Here is a 23,741-nt window from a genome sequence, read left to right on the forward strand (position 1 = left end):
TAAAAATTAATATAAAATATTTAATTTAAGTAATATAATAGATGGAGTATAAATGATTTATTTTTTAATACGATTTGACTAATTTGTATGTATTTTGAAGAAAATAAAATTGTAATATTATTTAGATTGATTTTTTGTTTGTTTTATGAGCTTAACTGTATTTACAAACGCTTTCTGTGATTTATATATATAAACATTTTTTATTTCTTTCCTTATCGCGTAGCATAACGGGATTTTTTCAAGATGATTACTGTCACGGTACAGCTATGAGATACGTAAGTTAAGATTTAAGTTTGTTTTTTCCATAATTCAACGATTACTCGTCGAATTGTATGGAAATTTTATCTAAGGTTGAATTGTGCGTATGTAGTATAAATAAATATGAAAATAAAGATACGCGATAAAAACAATATCATGTACGGAGTGGCGGGAGATTACAAGTAAATAGCAGATCAGCTGATGAGTGACAACAGACGAAGAAAAGCCTATTGTTCTTGGTCTTGGTTATGGCGACAAGCAGTTCTGATGGATCCTGTACAGCACCTGCAGATTTTCAGCTTTCTTCAGAGTTGGAAGATGTTTCGAATCGTTTAAGCGTGAATTTATTAAAGTGCCCACTGTGCCATAATAGTCGTCGAATTTTTTATTGTCGACAGTGTATTCAAAATGGTGATTTTATTCATTCAACTTCTGTTTATTCCGAACGGTAAATATATACATATAATTTACGTGTTCAGTGACGATTTATTTTTATGTATTAAAGTCTTATTTGACACCTAGTATTCTTTAAATATTTTTGGTAATATTAAATATAAATCAATTTTCATTGTCATTAAATCATGAAAAAACTTCTGTTACCAAGATTCAATGTTTCTATTCCTAAATTTGTAAATTACACGAATAATAATTTAATAATTAATATACATTTAAATGTTTTTATTTTTAAATAATTGTACTTTATTCTGATTGACATTTAAATAGATTTGCAGATAAACAATTGCGACTTTTACGGTTAAAAGCTGCCAGAGTTCAGTTAGAAGAAAAATGTGTAAAAGCTTTTGAAAAACATAAACAAAGGGATAAATTGGTATTTTTTATCTAATGTTTTAAAATTAATAATTATTAGAACATAAACATACAAATTTTTGTGCTGTGTTACACTTAATTACCCTTTGGATTTATAGATATGTGATATAAATACTTGCAAAGAAAGAGTTAAACTACTTCAGTCATTAGTAAATGAAACCAGACAAAGTATAAACAGAGGTATATATACTATAATATTATAGTATTTAGAAAATTATGATATTGAAAGAAGTTTAATAATATGCAGGTAATCAACGTCTAAATGTTCTCAAAGATGTAAACTCTCAATTAGCACTTAGATTACCTAGACACGAAGAACGAGTAGAAAAATTACATCGGTATGTTACTGGTTTGAAAGCAAAACAAGAAAAACAAAAAGAAGCAGTAGATAGAAAAAGGCAGCAGTTGAAAAAAGTCATCAGAACTGCTGCAAAACAATTAATACAATATATTTTTCCATTATCTAAAGTGCAACCTAACAGAAGGTAATAATCCATTAATTTATGTTTAAAAAAATTATTAACATTTATAAAACATGATCAAAATATTTGTTAAATATTTTTCTATTTGGATTTTTCATTTCCTTCTTTTCCTTTTTTTGCTTTTAATTAATAAAAATTGATAATAAAATATTAATTGCTTTTAGTTTATGTAGCAGTGAAGAAGATGCTAGTTCAGATGTAACATGTGCACTAGCAGATGCATCTGGAACATCATATGTTAGAGGCAGATGGATTAATGATATAGAAAATGCTTTAGAGGTTCAGCACAGAATAGTTGCATCAACGTTACCAGGAAGTGGAGATTATAGTGCTTATTCTCTATGGGGTACATATATCGTTCAACTTATATATTTTTAATAAACTTTATAAATGTCAAGTTCATTTTTCTAGTGGCAGCAAATAAAGATGGAGTTCCAGGTGCAAATAAAGAAACTGCAATGCACAATCCAGCATACAATATCAGTGCTGCTTTAACTTATGCTACACAGTTGGTTAATATTATTGCTTATTATGTTAATGTAAGGCTACCATATAAACTTGCTTATGGGTATGTAGAGGATATTTTATTTTTTTATATGCAAATGTATTATCAACTATGGTAATAGAGATATAATATTATTATTAAAAATATATATTTTAAATTTTTTCAGAGAATTTTGTGGAAATGAAATGTCAGATCAAAAATTTGCCAAGAAAGTAGCAAGGCTCAATAGTAATGTATTACATTTATGTTTTACACAAAATACCAATATTGCAGTTTTACATCCAATGCATACTCTTCAAAACCTGATGCACTTGCTCAATACTGAAATTAGTGATCTTGGAAGGTACATATTTATTACATTTATTGTTATTAAATGTTAATAGATTATATAATGATGTGTATATTAAAACAGAATTGGTCCAATGGAAGTTGATTCAAATATTGTAGCACAATTGCACAGTCAATTAGTCCCCGACTTAGAAAATAGCGACGATTTTGCTTCCGATGAAGAGGAAGATACTTTTAATTGGGATTGGGAAGCTGTAAGTTTTGTTTTATTTATTTATTATCTATTATGTAATAAAATTTTGAGTATATTATAAAAATATTTTATTTTCATAGGTACCAAATGTTGCTTGTCCTGAAATGGCAGTACCCATTCCTGGTACAATGGTTAGTCAACAATCTTCTAGTATGCAAGTGAATCAAAGTGTTGCTGGAGGTTTAGTTACGAGTGCTGCAGCTAGTATAGCCTCTATTTGGCGTGGTTGGACGACAAACAAATAGACTGTTGTATTTAATTAACAAATCTCTTTTTATACAAATTACCTGTGTAAGAACATATGTATCAAAAGACAAAATTGACAATGCTTTATAAATGTGAAACATTGAGACGAGGGATGAATGTTTAAAAGTATAATGTACTGTAAATATACGTATGGATTTATTACTTCATCTATGATATGTGAAATAGTTTAATTCCGCGAAAAAAATTTTGTAAGATCTGATGATTAATTTACTTTAAACTATTTATATAATATACTGATTTGTGCTGTTACTTGTAATATAATTCCAAATACTTTTAGTACGCTCATAATAGATTGTAATTCTGTGGTACAAATTTTGTAAGTGTACAAGCAAGCGTTTGGACACTATATATGTGTGTATATATATATATACATACATACATACATGCATACATACATACATGCATCTAACAATATTAATATATATATATAAATATACACACACATTCACGCATGATATATATACACACATACGCGCGCGCTCATACACATATACAACACATACACATTTTCAGTAATTATTTACTTATCAATACGAATCATTAAGATGTGAGTTTAAAATGACTGCCTTTTTTATGCTCACCGCACTTCGTGTAATTATGTATCTGTTAACATATACATAAAATATTTCCTCGCATTAATGGTGTCATTACTATCATCATATTATTAATGTGTGTCTAAGTTGTCATAGTAATAACTATACACAACATTCTAAGCTCTATGAGATTTCGTTTTTCTATTAACATATACAGTTGAACAAATTAAGTAACAAACTTGTTACTTGCTACTACTTAATGTGTTTTATAAATGGTATAATGTTTCTCATAGGAAACAACATCTTAAAAATATTATTATTATTGTACAGATATGATTATACCATGTTTCACACATACTTTTGAGTATATATAAGAAGATATGACTTGTTAAACACTTCATACCTGACAATATATAATATGGATGTAAAGAAACTTGTATTGAATTAATCACTTTTGATTATATTAAGTTAAAATTAAGAATAATATATATGTCATCAAAATAAATTTTGTATTTGAGACATTGTTAAAGGTATATTATGTAGATTTAGTAAAAGATCAAAGATAACTGGTATGCTATTATTACTAAAGCACAAATTCATTGATGTACCATACTTGCACCATTACATTATTCTTAAAATATACATAATTCTTGTAGTAAATAACATTTTTCTATTCAAATGTTTCATTTTGTGAATTTATAATAATTCGAACTGTTCAGTATCTGTGAATTACTTATAGGAATGAAGTGTTGTTCATTTCACCAATTATATTTTATTTCTAATATTATTTTTAAAAATTCATTAATTACATGCGTGTGTGCGTGTGTGTGTGTTGTATTAACGTGTATATATGTAATGTTTGATTTTATCTGATTATGTAGCAGAAAAATGAATAGTATAATTTCTTTATAAACAGTTAATTTTAATATCAATTTATTAATAATTAGTAATAACGCAATTCCTTTGTGTAGTATTATCCTTTTATGTATGAAATATTTTAAAACGATAGAATCAATTAACTTCGTAATTGTTAAATTTCAAATACAATGGAATGTAAAATTATCTATTATACGAATAAGTATAGTTACAATGTATAGTTATATGTAAGTAACATTATGCGTGTTCGATTTTTCAAAAATTATAGTATTTTATAAATTATACAAGTAAAATTATTTTTTGAAATTATGATTAAATACTTATATACAATGTTAAGTATGCATTGAAATTTGTAAACAAATTAGCACAAATTTGTAAATGTTATTTGATAAACACAAGTAATTGAAAAATTTCGATAGCACATCATAGTTTGTGCTTCAATTAAAAAAAAAATGCAAATTTAGGTCGTAATAAGATATTTTTCAAGTAAAATTAAAAAAAAATATTTTTCATTAACACAACAAGCAATGTAAACATAACTTAATAATATAAAATTTATATATTATATAAAATGGCTATGTTTTATCTAAAGAAAGTTTTATTGTGATATCACAAATATATTATAATTTGTTTCTTATCAATTGTTGTGCATTTTATAATTTAATATTAATTAACTGTGAATATGGAATATACAATACAGGGTTTTAAGTACAAATTTATATACTTTTGGACTACATAAATAATAGAAAATCAAGAAAATATAAATGATAAATATTTATTGAGTAGAAGAATAATAATATACAACATTAACTATATGTTCAAAGTAAAAACCTATAATATATTGCTATAGAGAACTTGATCAGATTTTTTATCTTTACTTAAAAATTAAAATGCTTTGTACAATAAATTTTGTAATTTAATTTAGTATTACAATGCAACTCCCAAAATTATTTAACCAGAAATTAAATATGCCTGTAACATCATTCGTTTACCATTCCACAGTCTCTCTTCATGAAGCACTCCTCAGTGGTTCTTATTGCTTGGTATCTCATTTTCATGATTTTTGGATTCGCCAGTTTATTGTATATCACATGTATCAAATTGTATACATATTGTGTACACTAACTGGCATGAGAATTCTGTAAGCATATCATCATATAGTATTTTAATTTTTATGTACATATATTTTAGACTTACATTAAAATACTTATTATTAACACATAAAAAAATAAAAAAGCAATAATTTTTCTTAGTATTTCTCTGTAGAATATTATTTGTCTCATATTATTATTTTAAAAAATATAAAATTGTAAATTATTAATCCTAGAATAAACAATTTTCAGACGTTTTATCCTAACAATATTAATTGCTGACTAATCTAAATAGTCTATCTTAATACTATAGCAAAAAATAACTATTGATGACACCAATTAAAGATATAAAATACGTTACATACTTACACTAGTAAGACATTAAATGTAAACAAAGATGATTACCTTGATCTATTAGAAAGTATGGCAAATATTGAAATAAATTATGTTAAATAATACTTTTTTATCTCTCGAAATTAATTTATATTTTAAACTGATTAAAAATTGACCTTAAGTATCTATGAAATATTTTTCTGTATATCTTTTCTTAGTTAATTATAAGTTTATATCTGATATATTATACACTTATTTTACAATATTAATTGTTCAAATAATAAAAATTGTTCATCCAATTTTTTATTTATTTAATTTGTGAAAATATTACATTTTGAAATTAATATATTAATTTTTAAAAATTATGAGATAGAAAATGTGTTCAAAACAATCAAAAGACTTAAGAAAATTTACTACTACTATATATAAAACATTTTATTATTAGTTTAAAATAACAAAATTATTTGAATTAGTATGCTGAATACATTCCAATGTCTAATAAAATTTCCAAACTCAAGTTTGTTGTAATAAAAAAAGCAATCTAAGATATACATAGCAATAAATGATAAATAAACTAAAAAATTCTTTTTTTAATATCAAAAGCTGTAAAATGCAAATAATGGTAGAATGTGTTAATTACTTAAAAATTCATAAGACATTTTGCAAGATAATAAAAGTAAACATTCGCAAAACACACACACTTATCAAAATAACAATTTACTCATTAAATATGTGTTTAATTATGTATATTATATACAATAACGTAGATAAATAATATCATATCAATAAATCTATGTATGATGGAATTACACACAAAGTTGTATTTTTTCTTATGATGAATTCAAAATATTAAAATTTTCAGTATAAAATACATTTTCATTCCAAGATCTTAATTGTTCTAATTCTAGGTATATACTATTTACATTTACATATTTATACACACTCATATATAATTATGCAAATGTATATGTAATATTAAAGGTATATTAATATAATTATAACATTTCAATAACAAATAAAATAATATTACTATAATGTAATAAATGAATAAATTCAACAATTAAGATCTTGACACATTTGCAATTGAAATAGATAATTTTACACAATATCAAGCATGTCACATTCCAAAATTATTTTATGATGCATTAAGTACTACACTGTAAAAATTAAGAAGAATTTTATTAGTAGAGAAAAATGAGGGAAGGATTGTCTTTATTTACATATACATAAATATATGTGAACAGTAAGAGCATTTCCCTTTAAGAAAAGAAAAAATTATACAAGATGTAGAAATTTTATATTTTTAAGTGTAGACAAGTATACTATTAATTTACACAAACATTATTGGCAGATATTGAAATTAGAATACAGAAAGCAAATATTATATATATTAACATATTTTCAGATATAATATTAAAATAATAAGATCTTTTATTTTTGCAATTGTGTTTTTTATCTGGTAAAATAAATTATGCAGTATTTGTAATTATATTGAAATACTAACAGTTATTATTGAGATCTGTAATTGGAGAATTCAACTTGAACTGCAGGAAAGGACTTGAGTATTGTTCAAATTTGATCTGGAGAATAAAAATCGGACATGAAAAAATTATTTAACAATAATAATAAAGAAATCAATCTAAAAAATTAAAGAAAAGAATTGTTCTCATTTTAATAAAAAATTTTGAATTTTATATTTAAGATAATAAGTATTGTGTAATTTAGAATATTACATATAAATCAATTTACAGTTAATGAATTTACAGTTATGGGAAAAAACACAATTTAAGTATATTCAATAAAAAAATTTTGCTTCTGTTTGTTTTGTATACCATGTAATGTTTATGAAATGCTAATTTTTTAAAAGCAAACAATGTAAATATTACTATGTCATTAAGTAAAATTATTATGCAAGCACATTCCATGAAATCCTTTGAAAATAAGATTCAAGAAACACACAAAGAAAGATTACAATAAGTATATACAAACCAAAAAACAAAGAGCCACTACTTTTTTAAATTCATAAATATATGTATTTTCTATCATTTCTGTTAACTGATAGCCATATTCTGTGTAATACTAATATCTACAGTATTTTAAGTACAGAATATAAAATAAATTTATTGATTAACAACAAATAGATAACAGTTAGCAATGATGTTCAAATCTTACAAATTTATGAAATTAGTAGGAATTATACCCAAAATAGAGAATACAGAATAGGACTATATATAAAAGAAAAATAGTAGAAACTCATATTAAAAATGCACTTTGGATTTATTTTTATAACCATTATTACCATTACCACGAGTATACTATTATGTTTTTTATTACTAGTACTTGAATATATAATATTCAATAAAAGATTAGTAGTAAACTTATAACTGCATGTATCAAGATAAAATAGTTTAGTTTTTAATTAAAAGTACACAGGAATTTTGATGATAATAAAGATTTTGCGTTTGTGTTTTTAATTTTAATTATAAACATATTTCAGAAGTATGAATATGTAATACCTAAGCCTTGATAGTTTAATTAGATGTTATCTAACTACCTTGTAATTTTTATTTTGGAGTATTTACAGGCGAACAAAATTGCATATTTTCGATATTTTATCATAAATTTGTAATGAATAATTAACATTTCCAAAAATATATAAAAAGAAAATTAATATCTGAGCAAAACCTATAAAGTAAATGGTTTAGGATATCAATGAAATATATTACTACTTTTATACACTCCATACTTCATATTAGTAAAAATAGAGGAGGATAATAACTCTATGCAAGGGATTTGTTATTTATTTTAATATATTACTTTAAAACGATAATAGACTGTTAACTTTAGTTAATTCCAGGACCTTTTTTTAACCAGGAACGGTAATATATACTTTGGTATACGTATGCTAAATTTATATGTATGAGGATGGCCTTGACAAATAGTTTCTATGTTATATAAATTTTTGTAGGTACAAAATTAATCACATAACAAGATAAAAGAATAAATATATGATTACCTGATATATGTGGTTACATTTACCAGTTAAGTCTCTGTGTACAAATATATTTAATGTCTTCAGAAATCAATAATGTGCTATTCTGGTAATGTATATTAAGTACTATACTTACTTGTCCTTCATTATGATTTTATGATGGATACTGAAACTGCATCGTAATAATTTTTATATCCTCTTTTTACTTATAAGTTACTTAACATTTAATATTAATTTCTTTCAACATTGTTTTTATTCAATTATAGAATTCCAAATGTAATTAAATTTATTAATTAAATAATTTGATTTCAAAGTCAATTATATAAATAATTTAAATACAAACAAATGTAATAAATACAATTTTTGTCTTAAGAAACTAAAATCAAGGCCTCCTTACTACATTCCTACTGCTTGATTTTTAAAATGATCTAAATAAAATATTGATACACAATTTCCTGGACATAATTTTTATGTATATACATAGTATTGATATTTCTAAAACTAAACGATCAGTTTTTCTACTCTTCTAGCATATGACAAAATTTGAGACCTCTCGAAATATAGACTGAACAGCTATATAAATATACTTAAAACTTATTAAGGAAGAGCATGAAAAACTGACCTAAGAAGTAATTATTCTGAGCGCAAGTTCTCTAGAGCTACAAAAATATATAATCGTTTATAGTAATATTATGCAGTTTTTATCAACATAGCAAGAGGATATGATATAAATACTCTACCAAGTTTCAATTTTAATGAAAAACTAGATTTGTGAAATAATTTAAACCTATAAAAGGTGATAGTACTTTAGGAGAAAATTACTATTTAAAAATATTAAAAAATATATCTCTTTTATTTTAAAAACTTCATACAGATTAAATGACAAATACAAAAGTTGATTAACTTGAGACAATAATTTAAGTTTTACTATCTTAATGGTAATTTTCACATTATCTAGTTTTTCATAGAATATAAGTATTTGCACATATTCTCGGTAGAATACTTTTAAATCCTCTGCTTATAACTGTAATATAAACATTTTTTACTCCTTGGATGAAGAATTTATAAAATCCAACAATAGATAGTGATAATTATGAAAACCACCAATACCAATATTGATCAGAATTAGCTGTAGGATGTACTTTGAGTTCATTTTTTGAGTTCTTTCAAATTATGTATTGAAATATATCAAGAAATATTTTTCATTGCTCAACACGTTTCGTGCCGCGTGGGGCGTATACGCCCCACGCTGAACTTTCCGTTCAGGCCGTTTGAATTCTCATTGTAAAACGAAGAATTCTTTTTATTTTGTTATAACGTCATGTATAGACATCATTTATTGCTTTGTTGTCTAATGCATCTTAAACTCTACACCCTTTTTTTGCTAATTATATCTTTTTCACTATTATAAATATTGTAAGGCATACGTCAGAGGCAAAACTATTAATCATAACAGTGTGAGGCATATACGTCCCACGCGGCCTGAACAGAAAATATCCAAAAATCGGTTTGGCACAAAACGTGTTAAATGTTGCAGAATATTGACATTTTTTAACCAGTTTACAAACCACAATATATTTAAAGAAAATAAAAAAAAAGAAAAAGAAAAAAGGGGGAGAAAAAAAAAAGAAAAAGGAAGAAGTAACAATATGATATAAATTTTTTAACTTTTTGGATATTATTAGTTACTTTTATGTTATTTTAATTGTACTTTAAGTATATTAACTGAGAAGAGAAAAATGTTTTCGTAATAATAATTATTAAATATTATGAAATAGATACTTAAACGTTTTCAATATCTTTGTAAATAAATAATTCAAAAAGCAAAATTAAATTTTCTATCATCATTGAACATATCAAATTATTTAAAAATTTGAAAAATGAATTGTGTACTTATCTTTTTGAATGGGTGAATGTATAATAGTTCAGGATTTTTTAATGTAGTTTTAAACTCTAATTTATTTTTACCAACAATAACGCACTGCAAGAATGTAAGATCTGCACATGTTTTGTGGCAGATTTAGTTTAGGTAAGATTTACTTTATAATATACCAGTGTACTTCTTTTGCAAGTTAAAAATGAATCTCTTTTTACATTAGAAGAGATCAGTAAAATAAAGGTATTTCCGATAGCATCTGCATCGTTATATGATTATGGAACATGTCTAATGATTACAGTTGTACATTTGATGCAGTATACAAAAAAGTCAAAGGTTAGTTATATCGAACAGAAATCATATCCAAGACTTACACTATCCGCTAGGCTGGGACATACTTCTCGAAACACTTGTTCAATGAAAGGTTGTCTAAAAAGAAAGAAATTTTTATTTCAGTTACAGTTTGAATTAATATATACTAATATTTTAGTAAAAATGTATCCTGCATCCACTTTATAAATAATTCCATTCAATTATATAATTAATATTAAACATTAGTATAATAAATATTAGAAGAGAAATTTAATTTTTGAAACTAGGCCAAATATTTTTTTCTCTTTTTTGATCTTAGAAACACTAACCCCAACGTAATTTTATTATGTTGAAATAAAAATATAAGAATTTACAAATATACATACTTAGCTGAGAGTCCACCACCAGGAGGAAGATTGGGAAATTCTTGGTCCATAAGACGTTGTAGCAGATTCAGAAAATCAAATTCATTTTCGTTCTTTTGCTCAGCAACTATTTCTATAAATACAATAAAAATTATAATTTTTCAATTCATTAAGATTATTTATAAATTACATATTATTTGTTTCATAAATATTATCTACCATTATTAGAATACATTGTGCATGTACTATCATATTTGTGCAGAAATCATTTGATCAATATCATTTAATAAAACAAATGCATTTTGTAGTATTTGATACATGTTCTTAAAAATTTCAATTATTTATATCTTTAACATCTTATAATAAATTATTATTAAAATAAAAAATAAACACATAATAAAATGACTACAAATACATGCATCTACTTAGGACTGGAAAAGTTAGTGCTTTGTTACATTTCTTATGGAAATCCTGGAAACAGAGTCCGGTCTTAAGTAGATACAATGGTATCTAAGTTTATGTATAGATAAATATGTTTTTAACTACCTTTTTAAATTCATCCACCATTGGAATTGTATAATCTTATGTAACATACACACATATATATATACACATAGAGATATATATGTTTGTTGCAATGTTCCTCCATAAGAAATGCATTATTAAAGAAATAAAAATACAGTAGGTAAAATATTTCTAAACTTTCATAAGAAAATGTTCACCTACCTGTGATACCACTTAAATATGTTTGAAAAGAGGAACAAACAACTTTTGAATAAAAATATTACTTACAAAAGAGTTTAAAAGAATACCAACTCCAAGGGTGGAATGCATTTTTAAGTAAAAATAATGATTGGTGTTAAAAGAGTTTAATTAAAGGAGAAACAATTAATACAATTTGACAGTAGAGAAGACTAACATTATATATAAATAACTACCAATATACTTATGCTCTTACTATCTGTTTAACAGATTAAGTAAGAAACGCAATCATTAATACTCTAGTATAATACTGTAATAAATTTTATACTGATAGCACAATATTAATAACATGTTTAAAAAATGTACATACTATGTGCTATAACAATATTTTAATAAACACTGAAACAGAAGTTATATTAATGTTTTTTGGTCTTACAAATCTTTTAAATAATTTGAATTCACAAAAAACATTCCACTAATCTATTCTACACAAATTTTTATAGTTTTAACAAATAACTGATATTTATCATATGTTATAAAAAATATTTCAAAATTGACAAAAATACAATGAAATACAATTGCACAAGTTAACAACTGAATATTAAGAAAATTAGAATTAATATTAGGTGGAAAGTATTTGTGAAACATGTAAGTTTTGACTACATCTATACATTTAAATGATGTATGAATGCTGAAAATGAAGAAAATTGAAACAAACTTTTGTAAAAGTAAACTTCAATCTTTTACTTGGATGATATTAATTCTCTCCTTGAAAGAGTTTTTTTATATTGCACAAATATGATTAATCATAGAATGTCAATGATTAAATAATTTGTTCATTACTTTAGTGGTATTGCACACAATTTATATAATTATCTATAGTAGATTTTTTAAATAACTTTGCCTGTTGAATTATATTCAGTAACTATATATATATTAAATTTGTAAACAATAGTATTGTACTTAATTATTTAAAGACATAAGTCATGTAGTAAGAAAATACATCCATTGGATAAGAATAAATTTTTAATATTTCTTAATGGAAACATGTATGTATATAAATATATAAATGTGTGCATATTTATACATATATATGTATATATACACACACACATATATATATATACACACACACACACAAAGACACACGCACACACACAATATCTATATACATATATACACACACATATGCGCATACCTCTCAAAAAAATTAGAGAGATATAAGAGAAAATATGTGACATTTACTAGAAAAATATTTTTGTCAATAAATAGTATATAATTCATAATCTATGCATTAAAAATATTTTCATATATTATAGGAAATAATAATTTGTCAAATAAGAACTCTGACAGTATATCTTCATATTCAGACATTGACATTTATAGAAATAATTGCTTGTACATTAATAACTAACGTCATTTTATGTCAATATGTTCTATATATATGAAATAAGATACTTATATATCTTTAAAGGAAATTGAAAATTAAGATTTGAGTATTAATCTTGGAGGAAATACGAATTTGATTTTTGTACTTATAAATGTTATATCTCTATAATGATTGTATTTTGAATTGTACTAAAATTTCATTATTAGATAATGATATTATGTATTGCTCTCCATTTGAGAGCTACTAGAACGTCAAGTATGTGTGTGATATTGTGATTTTGAATTAATGCAACAGCAGAGAGAATATAATTGATGTGAATATGGAAATGTTAATGAACCTTTGATTCTCCTTTCAATTGCCATTTCCAGCTCAGCTTCTTTTTTCTGTGCTTCTGGATTTGGTTTTGGAGCAGCAGGAAATGTGACCAAAACTATACTCATGTTATCTCTGCTGCCCTGCAACAAAGAAAGTATTTGTAAAAAATAAATTTAAAAGCATATGTCATTTGCATTTTAATAAAAACTAAAACTTTATTTAATATACTGAGTATTTTGTATAACTTTAATTTCAATCAAGCATATGAGTAGTATTAACAAAATAATGTATAAAATGTTTAATATATAAAAATATATTAGTAATCATATATATATTTTTGTACCTATTTAACAAGTACATAAAAGAAACACAAACAAAATTAGTAACACAAGAAATAAAAATAGGATGTTATCTAAAGCTTAAAATTTAATGATATATATTACTATGGTAATAGTAGCTGAAAATTTTTATTAGAATGAATTATCGAACATGTTGATTTAATTACATTAACAGCCATTTATTTAAAGTCATTTCTTTAATTAATATTTAATATCATTGAATATTAAAAATAAATTATAGATTAAGTTTTGAGACAAATGATAGACTATAAAAACTTATCAATATTTCTAACACTGAAGTATTTAAAATATCAAAAATATACCGACACACCTTTAGTGGCAAGTAGTTCATTATAAAATATATATAAAAAGCTTTAGACATCATTACCTTATACAGACAGGTGTCTATAACCTGGTTCGTAACTGCTTCTAGGTCATCTGTAAGCAGCAGCCTTGAATGTATAAAATTACATAGATCTTCGTTGTTCATTACATCCCAAATACCATCACATGCTAAAACTAGAAATTCATCGTGTTCATCGTCTCTATCTCGAACAAATATTTCTGGTTCTGGAGACACTAACTGTTCACAAGGGCCTCGATCTTTCAAATTTTTGTACTCATAATCTCCCAATGCACGAGACACAGCTAAAGCTCCATTAACTCTTTGTATCATTACACTACCACCAGCATTTTGAATTCTTTCTTTTTCAGCAGGTAAAACAGGTTTGTGATCTCGAGTTGAAAAAACTGGATCTCCTGCTCGACAAAGTACAGCTCGAGAATCACCACAGTTAGCAATATATATATTTCTGGGGGATATAAATGCACAAACAGCTGTAGAACCAGATCTTTCTGTACCAGAACTCATTTCTGGTAATTCTCTCATTTCATCGTCAAGTCGAAGAAAGCCAGAATGAATTCCTTTGGTAACATCTTCTGCTTTAAACTCCTCTGTTTGCATTATACATTCTAACAAGTGTTCTGCACTATGAGCTGATACTAATGGTCCAGCATGACCATCAAATACTGCAAAGTAACTCCAATCTGAGAGACCACCTTTTAAACCTGTTATTGCTCTATGAGCATCTTCCATTTCCATCCTCCAACCTTGCATGCTGGCAACACCATAATGTAGTCCATTGCCAGCACCATGTTCATTATATTTATCTGTTTTTGGAGTGTCCAAAAGTGCCCCCATAGTATTTATTTAGTATTTGCTGTGTCAGCTTGATTAATTTGTTTTCTTTTTTTAGATATTATTTGATCAGCATCTTTTAACTGATCATTCAAATGACACTTTTTTGAGTTTTACCTAAAATTACAAGAATAGAAAAGGTAAAAAAATCTTCATTTCTTAATACAAGACTAAGATTGGATATAATAATAAAAATAGTTTCTACATTCAAATTTAAATGAAAAGCAAAATAACAATATCACGTTTAACTTATGTATGTATTTGTGTGCATGTTCTATAGTATTACTTAAAAGTTTCTTTTCGATTATCATTTTGTAACTCCACTTTGTTACAAAATTATTTTGGGTTACAGTTATAATTTTAATTTAAACCAGGAAAAACGATAATTAAAACACATTTTCCTAATACCGAACGTAACGTACAAGATAATCTGAACAAACAAATATCTCAAACGAAACACGGTAACGTTTACGTAAATGGAAACATTCGAATTACATGAAATTACGTTCACTATATAATTATTAGAATAACTCCGTCAATGCTGTAAATTAATTGAATATAGGAATGGAAAATCTTACGAGCGTAAGCTGTATCAGATTCTAATGGGAAACTATTTGGCAGTGCCAAATTTTGCAACTAAAATAGTTTATACCTCAGTCTGCATGTTCGCGAAACTTACGTAGGGAGATTGTGACCAAATATCATCGTTACTTCGCGAAAGTATATATGTGTAGAGCGTGGTATTGCTAATAGACTTGTTTCATATCACTATCACCATGTTCTTTTGCTAGGCTCAACACACAGACCCAACGAAATCGACTTGCATGAATGACGGATATACACTAGGTAATTTTCTGCGCATGCGTCGGTTATTAATAGCATGCTTCGTGGCGTCATAATCCGCCAATCAAAAACCCACGATTTCCGCTCAAGCCTGGGCAATCATACAGGATCCCGAAGTAAAATTAACTCGCGCGCGATACTGGCATTAACTCTCACTAACAAGCATATAAACAAAAACATGAAGTTTTTGTCGATGATAAATTGTACTGTGACTGATTACTGCGTTTATCAATATTGCTATAGTCAGTAAACGCAGCTCGTTTAAATTTCGAAATATCGTAAGTATATATGCTTATTTTTTGAAATACGTACATTTTAACAATTTCTTTTTTATTTCATTATAATGTTGAACATTTGATGAATAAAAAGTTATTTCAAAATCATATTGATTATTTTATTAATGCATACAATGAATTTTACTATAGGTGAGTTTTAAAAATGATTGTTTTCCCGCAAATAACTGTGTTTTGATAATTGTTTTTATGTAATCATTGTTTTCACATTAATCATTTATTTGAATTTATTTAATTCTTTTATTCTATAATCATATGTATTTTTATTTATAAACGATATATTAGATATTGTGTTCATAAAATATTATAAATATATATATATGTGAAATTTTATATTTCACTAATAAAAATGGCGGGCAACAGCAGCATTTTAATCTGTTATCATATTACGTGTGAAACAAAAAAAGACATATTACTGGATAATATGCATTTTTTATAACTTAAAATAAATCTTTTTCTTCTGACGTGTTTTACAAGATCATTATAAGCACTATATTAAACATGCACATATTTAATAACTTAAAAATAGTAGCAAATACGAACTATTATCTTGGCAAATGTAGGCATCTAAACTGTTAATATGTAGTATATATTTAAGTACATGCTATATATGTAATTGAATTTATTTTTCATATTTTTTTTTTAATGCATACTTAATATATAATTGACGTACAAATATTAATTATTTAAAAATTATAAATAATGATTGTAAATGGAAATATAAAATACGTATTTTTATAAAAGCAATTTAATTTATCACCATCACAACTTAAAAAATAATCTTTTTGAAAAAAGAACTATTTGCATTTCTAAAATAAATAAAATTAAATAAACTCATGATAATGGAGTTCTCATATGTTGTATATACATAATAATCAGAGCATGTATAACTATTTTATATTTGTCACAAAACCGAGATCCCTGGGAATCATATATTGTTTAACTATTTCATCTGTTAATTTATTCCTAGCTTCTTGATGTGCAGCTACCAAAGGCTGTAGCACATCAATTAATTCTTTTTTAAGTTCCCCTGTTAAAATTTCTCCACTAGTATAACCCTGAAAATTTACACATGATTATTATATATATTTATTTATCTATATTAAAAGATAAATTTTCATTTTTATTAAACTTGCTTTTCTAAGTTGTTCTAATTTTTCATCATCTTCTAAAAAAAATCGCAACCACTGATATGCTATATCAATATCACAATTGCCTCCTAATCGTCTATGTTCTTCAATAGTGGCTTGTCCTCCTGAGAATGCATGTTTGTTAATTTTGTTTTTTATTTGTTTAGCAGTGTCCGTTAAAAATATTGCAGTGTTATTATCACTAGCAGACATTTTTGTTTTGGAGCCTTGTAAAGCAGGAAAAAATATAGAATGTAATAGAGCTGGTTTTGGATAGCCAATTTTTGGCGTGACATCTCTTGTCATTCTAAAATATGGATCTTGATCTATAGCACAGGGTATTAAACAATGAACTTTCGCACCCTTAAAGATAAAAGGAAAAGTTCCAGAAATTGCTGGAACAGCTTGAGTAGGTGGAAATGAAATTTTTCCAATAGGATCACTATCTCCAAATCCGAAAATACCCTTCACTTGATTAAATGTAACACTCCTTTGTACTCTGATCATATTTTGATAAAATGCTGGGTTATTTCCAATATGCTCTAAATTAGAAAAGATAAACGTATTCTCTGATTTAAATCCAAGAGCAATAATATCTTTTGCATTATTATAAGCCAATTTAATTGCATCTTCTATTTTTATATTTTTCCATATTGCTTTTTCATCATCAGTTAGTTGTATAACTAATGGAACATGAAATACATCTTGTAACCATTTGCAAAACATAAATGGTATGAGATGTCCCAAATGCATAGAATCTGAACTAGGTCCTCTACCAGTATAAAGGTAAAAAGGTTTTCCTTGTTCATAAAGATTTAAAATAATATTCATATCTCGATGAGAGAAAAATATTCCTCTTCTAAGAAAATGATGTGGTTCTTGTCCTGTGATTTTCTCAAATCTGGCCAATAGTTCTTCATCAATTTTCGAACTTCCAAATCTTTCTATAATAACAAAGAGAAATCTTCTAAAAAAAAAAAGTGATTTATAAACTAGTAAATATATTCAAATATGAGTGCTATTTAGCAAAATTTGCTTTGTCTTCTTTCAAAAAATATGAAGCATTTATAACCTATGAAATAAAAATAATAAAAAAGCAGTAATTTTATTGTATATGACAGAAATACTTTTTAACAGTTTCTCTTTATGGAACTCACTAATTAGTTTATCATAGTCAATTCCAGTTTCGTTTCTAGTTGCAACATTCCAAGGTGTTACAATATCTTCTTCCTCTGTTCTTCCATTTAATATTGACGTATCAATTTCTATTTTTTCTGCCATATTGTTTAACCTTTATCTTCTTTCTGATTTTTAAATACGATCAAGCAAAGATTTCTTTCGGGAAAATGTGTCATATGTTACGTAAGTTTGGTTACAAACCAATGAGGTTACTGATATGCTATATCAATATCACAATTGCCTCCTAATCGTCTATGTTCTTCAATAGTGGCTTGTCCTCCTGAGAATGCATGTTTGTTAATTTTGTTTTTTATTTGTTTAGCAGTGTCCGTTAAAAATATTGCAGTGTTATTATCACTAGCAGACATTTTTGTTTTGGAGCCTTGTAAAGCAGGAAAAAATATAGAATGTAATAGAGCTGGTTTTGGATAGCCAATTTTTGGCGTGACATCTCTTGTCATTCTAAAATATGGATCTTGATCTATAGCACAGGGTATTAAACAATGAACTTTCGCACCCTTAAAGATAAAAGGAAAAGTTCCAGAAATTGCTGGAACAGCTTGAGTAGGTGGAAATGAAATTTTTCCAATAGGATCACTATCTCCAAATCCGAAAATACCCTTCACTTGATTAAATGTAACACTCCTTTGTACTCTGATCATATTTTGATAAAATGCTGGGTTATTTCCAATATGCTCTAAATTAGAAAAGATAAACGTATTCTCTGATTTAAATCCAAGAGCAATAATATCTTTTGCATTATTATAAGCCAATTTAATTGCATCTTCTATTTTTATATTTTTCCATATTGCTTTTTCATCATCAGTTAGTTGTATAACTAATGGAACATGAAATACATCTTGTAACCATTTGCAAAACATAAATGGTATGAGATGTCCCAAATGCATAGAATCTGAACTAGGTCCTCTACCAGTATAAAGGTAAAAAGGTTTTCCTTGTTCATAAAGATTTAAAATAATATTCATATCTCGATGAGAGAAAAATATTCCTCTTCTAAGAAAATGATGTGGTTCTTGTCCTGTGATTTTCTCAAATCTGGCCAATAGTTCTTCATCAATTTTCGAACTTCCAAATCTTTCTATAATAACAAAGAGAAATCTTCTAAAAAAAAAAAGTGATTTATAAACTAGTAAATATATTCAAATATGAGTGCTATTTAGCAAAATTTGCTTTGTCTTCTTTCAAAAAATATGAAGCATTTATAACCTATGAAATAAAAATAATAAAAAAGCAGTAATTTTATTGTATATGACAGAAATACTTTTTAACAGTTTCTCTTTATGGAACTCACTAATTAGTTTATCATAGTCAATTCCAGTTTCGTTTCTAGTTGCAACATTCCAAGGTGTTACAATATCTTCTTCCTCTGTTCTTCCATTTAATATTGACGTATCAATTTCTATTTTTTCTGCCATATTGTTTAACCTTTATCTTCTTTCTGATTTTTAAATACGATCAAGCAAAGATTTCTTTCGGGAAAATGTGTCATATGTTACGTAAGTTTGGTTACAAACCAATGAGGTTATGTTAGTCTTCACGCGGTACATTTTCTGCGCATGTATTTGCACGTATAAGGTAAGAAATTTCGTCAACTGTTCTTCTTTCATAAATACTCTACGATAATTACGAGTGTTATATTTATTAATTTTTATTAGAATAAACTTACGCGTTAACTGTAATCGTTTTAGCGATGTTTGAATTATTTGTCAATTTATTTATTAGAATAGTAAGTTTGATATTATATTTTAAACTATTTGAAATACGTCATTTTACGGTGATAAATTCAGATAAACATTATCTCTCATGTTAAATCATTATTGGAGACTTTTATCGGAACTCTTTATCATTTATAACTCTTTACCTACATAAAATTATTATTTTTGTAATTGCATCAATAGACGATTAAATTGTAGGTTAAATTACTACTTCAAATGAGTTTTGTCTAGTCAATATATTATATTCTTTTTATATATACAAAAACATGTGAGTTTATATTTATCATATATAATTTCATGTCATTATGTCATATTACAAATGATACTATAAAAAGAAAGGTATAATACACGTAATAAATTTCAAGCGATTTAAAACTATTAGTTTATGATTTTTCTTTGTTAAAATTATTGAGAAATCAATCTGTTTCAAGGTCTGTAGATGTAAATGATAATTTGACGACTTTGTTATATATCAGATATAGGCATTGGTGAATAAATTGGATATTATCGGTACAACTGTGTTCTCAACAAATAATACAAGCAATGTATATTAATCTCGTTTAAATAGTATAGTTTCACTTAAGTTTGTAGGTTGTGATCTTGTTTTTATTTGGATATTTCGATATTTACAAAGAACGATAAAATATTACTTCATAAAAATATATCAGTGCCTCTCACTTCGATAAATGTTCCTTTATTTGTACAGAACCTCCAATTTAAGTACTATAGAGCGCTGTTAATTCATAACTTAAACTCGACTACGCAAGAACGAACTAAGATTTTTATTCGTCTGTTCCTCCATGATTTACACAATTGGAAGACACTTTGTAGAACGAATCGTTTATAAGGGATTAAAACTATGAAATCTGTTTTAATTATCGTAAATATAATTCAGAAATTGATTGTATATTGTTTGCAGTCGTCAACACAGCAAAATGTTCACGTTATATCTAGGGATTTTTTCAAATTGTACTAGTAATAATAAGAAAATTTAAACGTCCTTGAAACGAGTAGTAAATTATGTACGGGAACTTTTTATATAACACAATATCGAGTTTAGCGAATGTAATCAACTAATTCATACAGGGATATCTAAAAATGTATAGATAAGCGTAGGATGCAAATAGAAACCGTGAAAATAAAAAACGAGAAATTTATGAATCATAAAATTGTCTTCTTCATAGAATTATTAGTTATTTCTTATCTATTTTGCAAATATGCTACCCAAAACAATTAGAGCATCGTATGCTTGTATAATTTACGACGATGAATGAAATGTTTTAAGTAAGTAAACTATCGAATATTTTGTATAACCGTATTCGTCATCGAATGCCTAATGTATACGCCATAGAACTTCTCCATTTTAATGAGTCTTGAACAATAAAATCGGTTTGCAAAGATAATTCTTTAATTGTTTTGAGTAATTGAAAGCTACCTTCCAGAAGACGATGAACATTTATCCAAATACATAATTTTCAAAATTCACTTCTTTCTGCAGTTTCTTTCAAGTTTACCAGGGTATCATGTACTCGTGAAGTTGAATTTCATACCATCGAATCACGTTGCGTTTACGAAATATTTCTATTATTACACACATCTGTATCATTCACTGAACTGAAAAATAGGTAGGACGATTTCTGTACGATCGATAGTATGACACACGCACATACACACAAGTGAGTTAAGGGAGAATCTGTTTTAAAAAATATCGTAGATGTATGACAAAAATAACTTTGTCTCACGGTGAATTTTTCGTGAACTTATACGTGTATAAAAGTAGTATTAATATTTAATTGGCATTGTGAATGGTTGAGGGCACAATCTGAGTCCCGAGATTGATTTTCTTTCAGGAATACCGACTAGTGAAGCGGCTTTTATAGCGACGTGATATAAAAATTAGAGATTTCGATAAAGATATTCATAGATCAATTTAAGTGTCGGATGATCGGATTATGATTACCATGGGATATTACAAAAGAACAAAATCGATTACGTTGAAAATGTACTATCGTATAATTAAGTGCTACTATAAGTCGAGGACTGACGACACCCATATCGGAGATCGTATATTGAAAATTTTTGGTCCTTACGTTCCTTCTACTGTACAATTTCTTCTTAAATAAATTACATCTCGTATCCGATCTAAAATGATTCTCGTTTCTTGTTTCATCGTTTCACGCGTGATACAACGATTCTTTCTCGTGATCTTTTACTCTAAAATATCTACATTCTCTGAGCATTGTTGCAGAGGATTACATTATCGTGTACTTGCCTCTAAAATGCCGATAAACAGAGTGCTTAGAAGTTTGACCAAGAATCGGAACGAAGTTGCTTTTAATTCCCCTATAATAAATAACGACGATTCATCATCCCGAACTATTAGGTCGTGTGCGTTAAATTAATTAGAATCGGATATGATTAGGTGATCGATCGTGACTAGTCAAAAAATAAATGGAAGTATAAAGTAGAACTTAAACGATACGAGGGGCAGATTTCGTTGGCTGTGTGAGAACAAATACTATTTATCAATGTTTTCCTACTCTCTTAGAATCACCTCTGAGATTGCAATTATCTGCAAAACCTTTGTTCGCCTGCAAGTTATCAACTTTAATCAGGTACACAAACGGTAGTATAGTTCGTAGTTTACTATCTTCGTTTACTTGTTTCGAGAAAAAGGAAAGGTTTGAAAATCTTGCGTAATCCGCTTGGCACAGTGTTCGGTAACGTTTACAAAACGCTGAAATATGTTTAAGTATCAGCCAAGTCAACCGCGTTCAGCGAGGCAAAATCTGATAAATATCGATACAACGTACGTTTCAAAGAATATCTATAAGTACAAATCGAGCCGTCGTTGCTTTCCCCAATAGCGACCTTGCTCTATCAGCAGATGCTTAATTGAATTAATTACATATTATTCGCCATCGTTACGCGCTCTTGACACTTTACGCTTTGAACTTTTTATTTATATCAAGTATGTTAATATAGTTCGTATAATATATTACAAATTTATACTACGATTTTAATCCTGGGACTCCATAGTGTGACTTTAAAACGAAATTATCCTACTATCTTTACGGGCTAAATTCGTCAAAGCAACTTCTAAATTCTTCGGCAAAAACGATAACATTTTGTTCTCCGAACAAGCGCTTTGTTTAAACGATCGTTGACACTGTTCCCAGGAGTCGAAGAATTAATCATCGCCAAACAATTATAGAATTTGCTCTCTCACGTGATCGTCCTATGATCCGGCTAAAGACACGTCGTACTATCACAGTCCAACTTGAAAGTTCGATTCCATTGTTTCACGATAACCTACGTTTCAGTACGTCCCTCTAAAACAAGATAGACAGAATAATTT

General features: G+C 26.6%; 4 protein-coding genes across 7 annotated transcripts; 1 reads left to right on the top strand and 3 right to left on the bottom strand.

Moving 5' to 3' along the window:
* The first annotated feature begins 280 nt into the window (after nucleotides 1–280).
* Nucleotides 281–2,970, top strand: Atg14 (autophagy related protein 14). The gene is made up of 9 exons (XM_017907469.1): nucleotides 281–706; nucleotides 982–1,087; nucleotides 1,185–1,266; nucleotides 1,334–1,571; nucleotides 1,733–1,914; nucleotides 1,980–2,136; nucleotides 2,240–2,416; nucleotides 2,486–2,615; nucleotides 2,695–2,970. The coding sequence occupies exons 1-9, from the start codon at nucleotides 507–509 to the stop codon at nucleotides 2,857–2,859; spliced, it is 1,437 nt and encodes a 478-aa protein (XP_017762958.1). The 5' UTR covers nucleotides 281–506; the 3' UTR covers nucleotides 2,860–2,970.
* Nucleotides 2,971–5,197: 2,227 nt separating this feature from the next.
* On the bottom strand, nucleotides 5,198–16,058 carry LOC108552796 (protein phosphatase 1B). Of its 4 annotated transcripts, XM_017907464.1 has the most exons (6): nucleotides 15,882–16,058; nucleotides 14,393–15,319; nucleotides 13,689–13,806; nucleotides 11,281–11,392; nucleotides 10,957–11,011; nucleotides 5,198–5,429 (listed from the first exon to the last, which is right to left on the bottom strand). In XM_017907464.1, the coding sequence occupies exons 2-6, from the start codon at nucleotides 15,203–15,205 to the stop codon at nucleotides 5,412–5,414; spliced, it is 1,116 nt and encodes a 371-aa protein (XP_017762953.1). In that variant the 5' UTR covers nucleotides 15,206–15,319; nucleotides 15,882–16,058; the 3' UTR covers nucleotides 5,198–5,411. The 4 variants fall into 4 exon arrangements, with proteins under 4 accessions (XP_017762953.1, XP_017762950.1, XP_017762952.1 ...); XM_017907461.1 differs by lacking the exon at nucleotides 5,198–5,429 and having other exon boundaries at nucleotides 10,924–11,011; XM_017907463.1 differs by lacking the exon at nucleotides 5,198–5,429 and having other exon boundaries at nucleotides 10,924–11,011; nucleotides 15,855–16,058.
* Nucleotides 16,059–17,228: 1,170 nt separating this feature from the next.
* LOC108552802 (tryptophan--tRNA ligase, cytoplasmic-like) lies at nucleotides 17,229–18,826 on the bottom strand. Its single transcript, XM_017907468.1, has 3 exons — nucleotides 18,626–18,826; nucleotides 17,475–18,412; nucleotides 17,229–17,396 (listed from the first exon to the last, which is right to left on the bottom strand). Exons 1-3 carry the CDS (start codon nucleotides 18,747–18,749, stop codon nucleotides 17,229–17,231), a joined length of 1,230 nt encoding a protein of 409 aa, XP_017762957.1. The 5' UTR covers nucleotides 18,750–18,826.
* A 30-nt stretch (nucleotides 18,827–18,856) lies between these two features.
* On the bottom strand, nucleotides 18,857–20,093 carry LOC108552793 (tryptophan--tRNA ligase, cytoplasmic-like). Its single transcript, XM_017907457.1, has 2 exons — nucleotides 19,960–20,093; nucleotides 18,857–19,746 (listed from the first exon to the last, which is right to left on the bottom strand). The coding sequence occupies exons 1-2, from the start codon at nucleotides 20,081–20,083 to the stop codon at nucleotides 18,857–18,859; spliced, it is 1,014 nt and encodes a 337-aa protein (XP_017762946.1). The 5' UTR covers nucleotides 20,084–20,093.
* Between the last annotated feature and the right edge of the window lie 3,648 nt (nucleotides 20,094–23,741).

Source organism: Eufriesea mexicana, unplaced genomic scaffold (genome assembly GCF_001483705.2).
Source record: "Eufriesea mexicana isolate 0111107269 unplaced genomic scaffold, ASM148370v2 scaffold8090, whole genome shotgun sequence".
NCBI classification, from domain to species: Eukaryota; Metazoa; Arthropoda; class Insecta; order Hymenoptera; family Apidae; genus Eufriesea; species Eufriesea mexicana.

Excerpts from the sequence above, each read along its gene's own strand:
- LOC108552802 (XM_017907468.1), bottom strand. The coding sequence starts at position 18,749 with ATGGCAGAAAAAATAGAAATTGATACGTCAATATTAAATGGAAGAACA. Across the intron at positions 18,413-18,625 it reads TGACTATGATAAACTAATTA|AAAGATTTGGAAGTTCGAAA; the intron begins GTGAGTTCCATA and ends TTGTTATTATAG. Across the intron at positions 17,397-17,474 it reads AATTAGAACAACTTAGAAAA|GGTTATACTAGTGGAGAAAT; the intron begins GCAAGTTTAATA and ends GTAAATTTTCAG.
- LOC108552796 (XM_017907461.1), bottom strand. The coding sequence starts at position 15,205 with ATGGGGGCACTTTTGGACACTCCAAAAACAGATAAATATAATGAACAT. Across the intron at positions 13,807-14,392 it reads TAGACACCTGTCTGTATAAG|GGCAGCAGAGATAACATGAG; the intron begins GTAATGATGTCT and ends TCTTTGTTGCAG. Across the intron at positions 11,012-11,280 it reads GGTGGTGGACTCTCAGCTAA|ACAACCTTTCATTGAACAAG; the intron begins GTATGTATATTT and ends CTTTCTTTTTAG.
- Atg14 (XM_017907469.1), top strand. The coding sequence starts at position 507 with ATGGCGACAAGCAGTTCTGATGGATCCTGTACAGCACCTGCAGATTTT. Across the intron at positions 1,572-1,732 it reads AAAGTGCAACCTAACAGAAG|TTTATGTAGCAGTGAAGAAG; the intron begins GTAATAATCCAT and ends AATTGCTTTTAG. Across the intron at positions 2,616-2,694 it reads TTAATTGGGATTGGGAAGCT|GTACCAAATGTTGCTTGTCC; the intron begins GTAAGTTTTGTT and ends TTATTTTCATAG.
- LOC108552793 (XM_017907457.1), bottom strand. The coding sequence starts at position 20,083 with ATGGCAGAAAAAATAGAAATTGATACGTCAATATTAAATGGAAGAACA. Across the intron at positions 19,747-19,959 it reads TGACTATGATAAACTAATTA|AAAGATTTGGAAGTTCGAAA; the intron begins GTGAGTTCCATA and ends TTGTTATTATAG.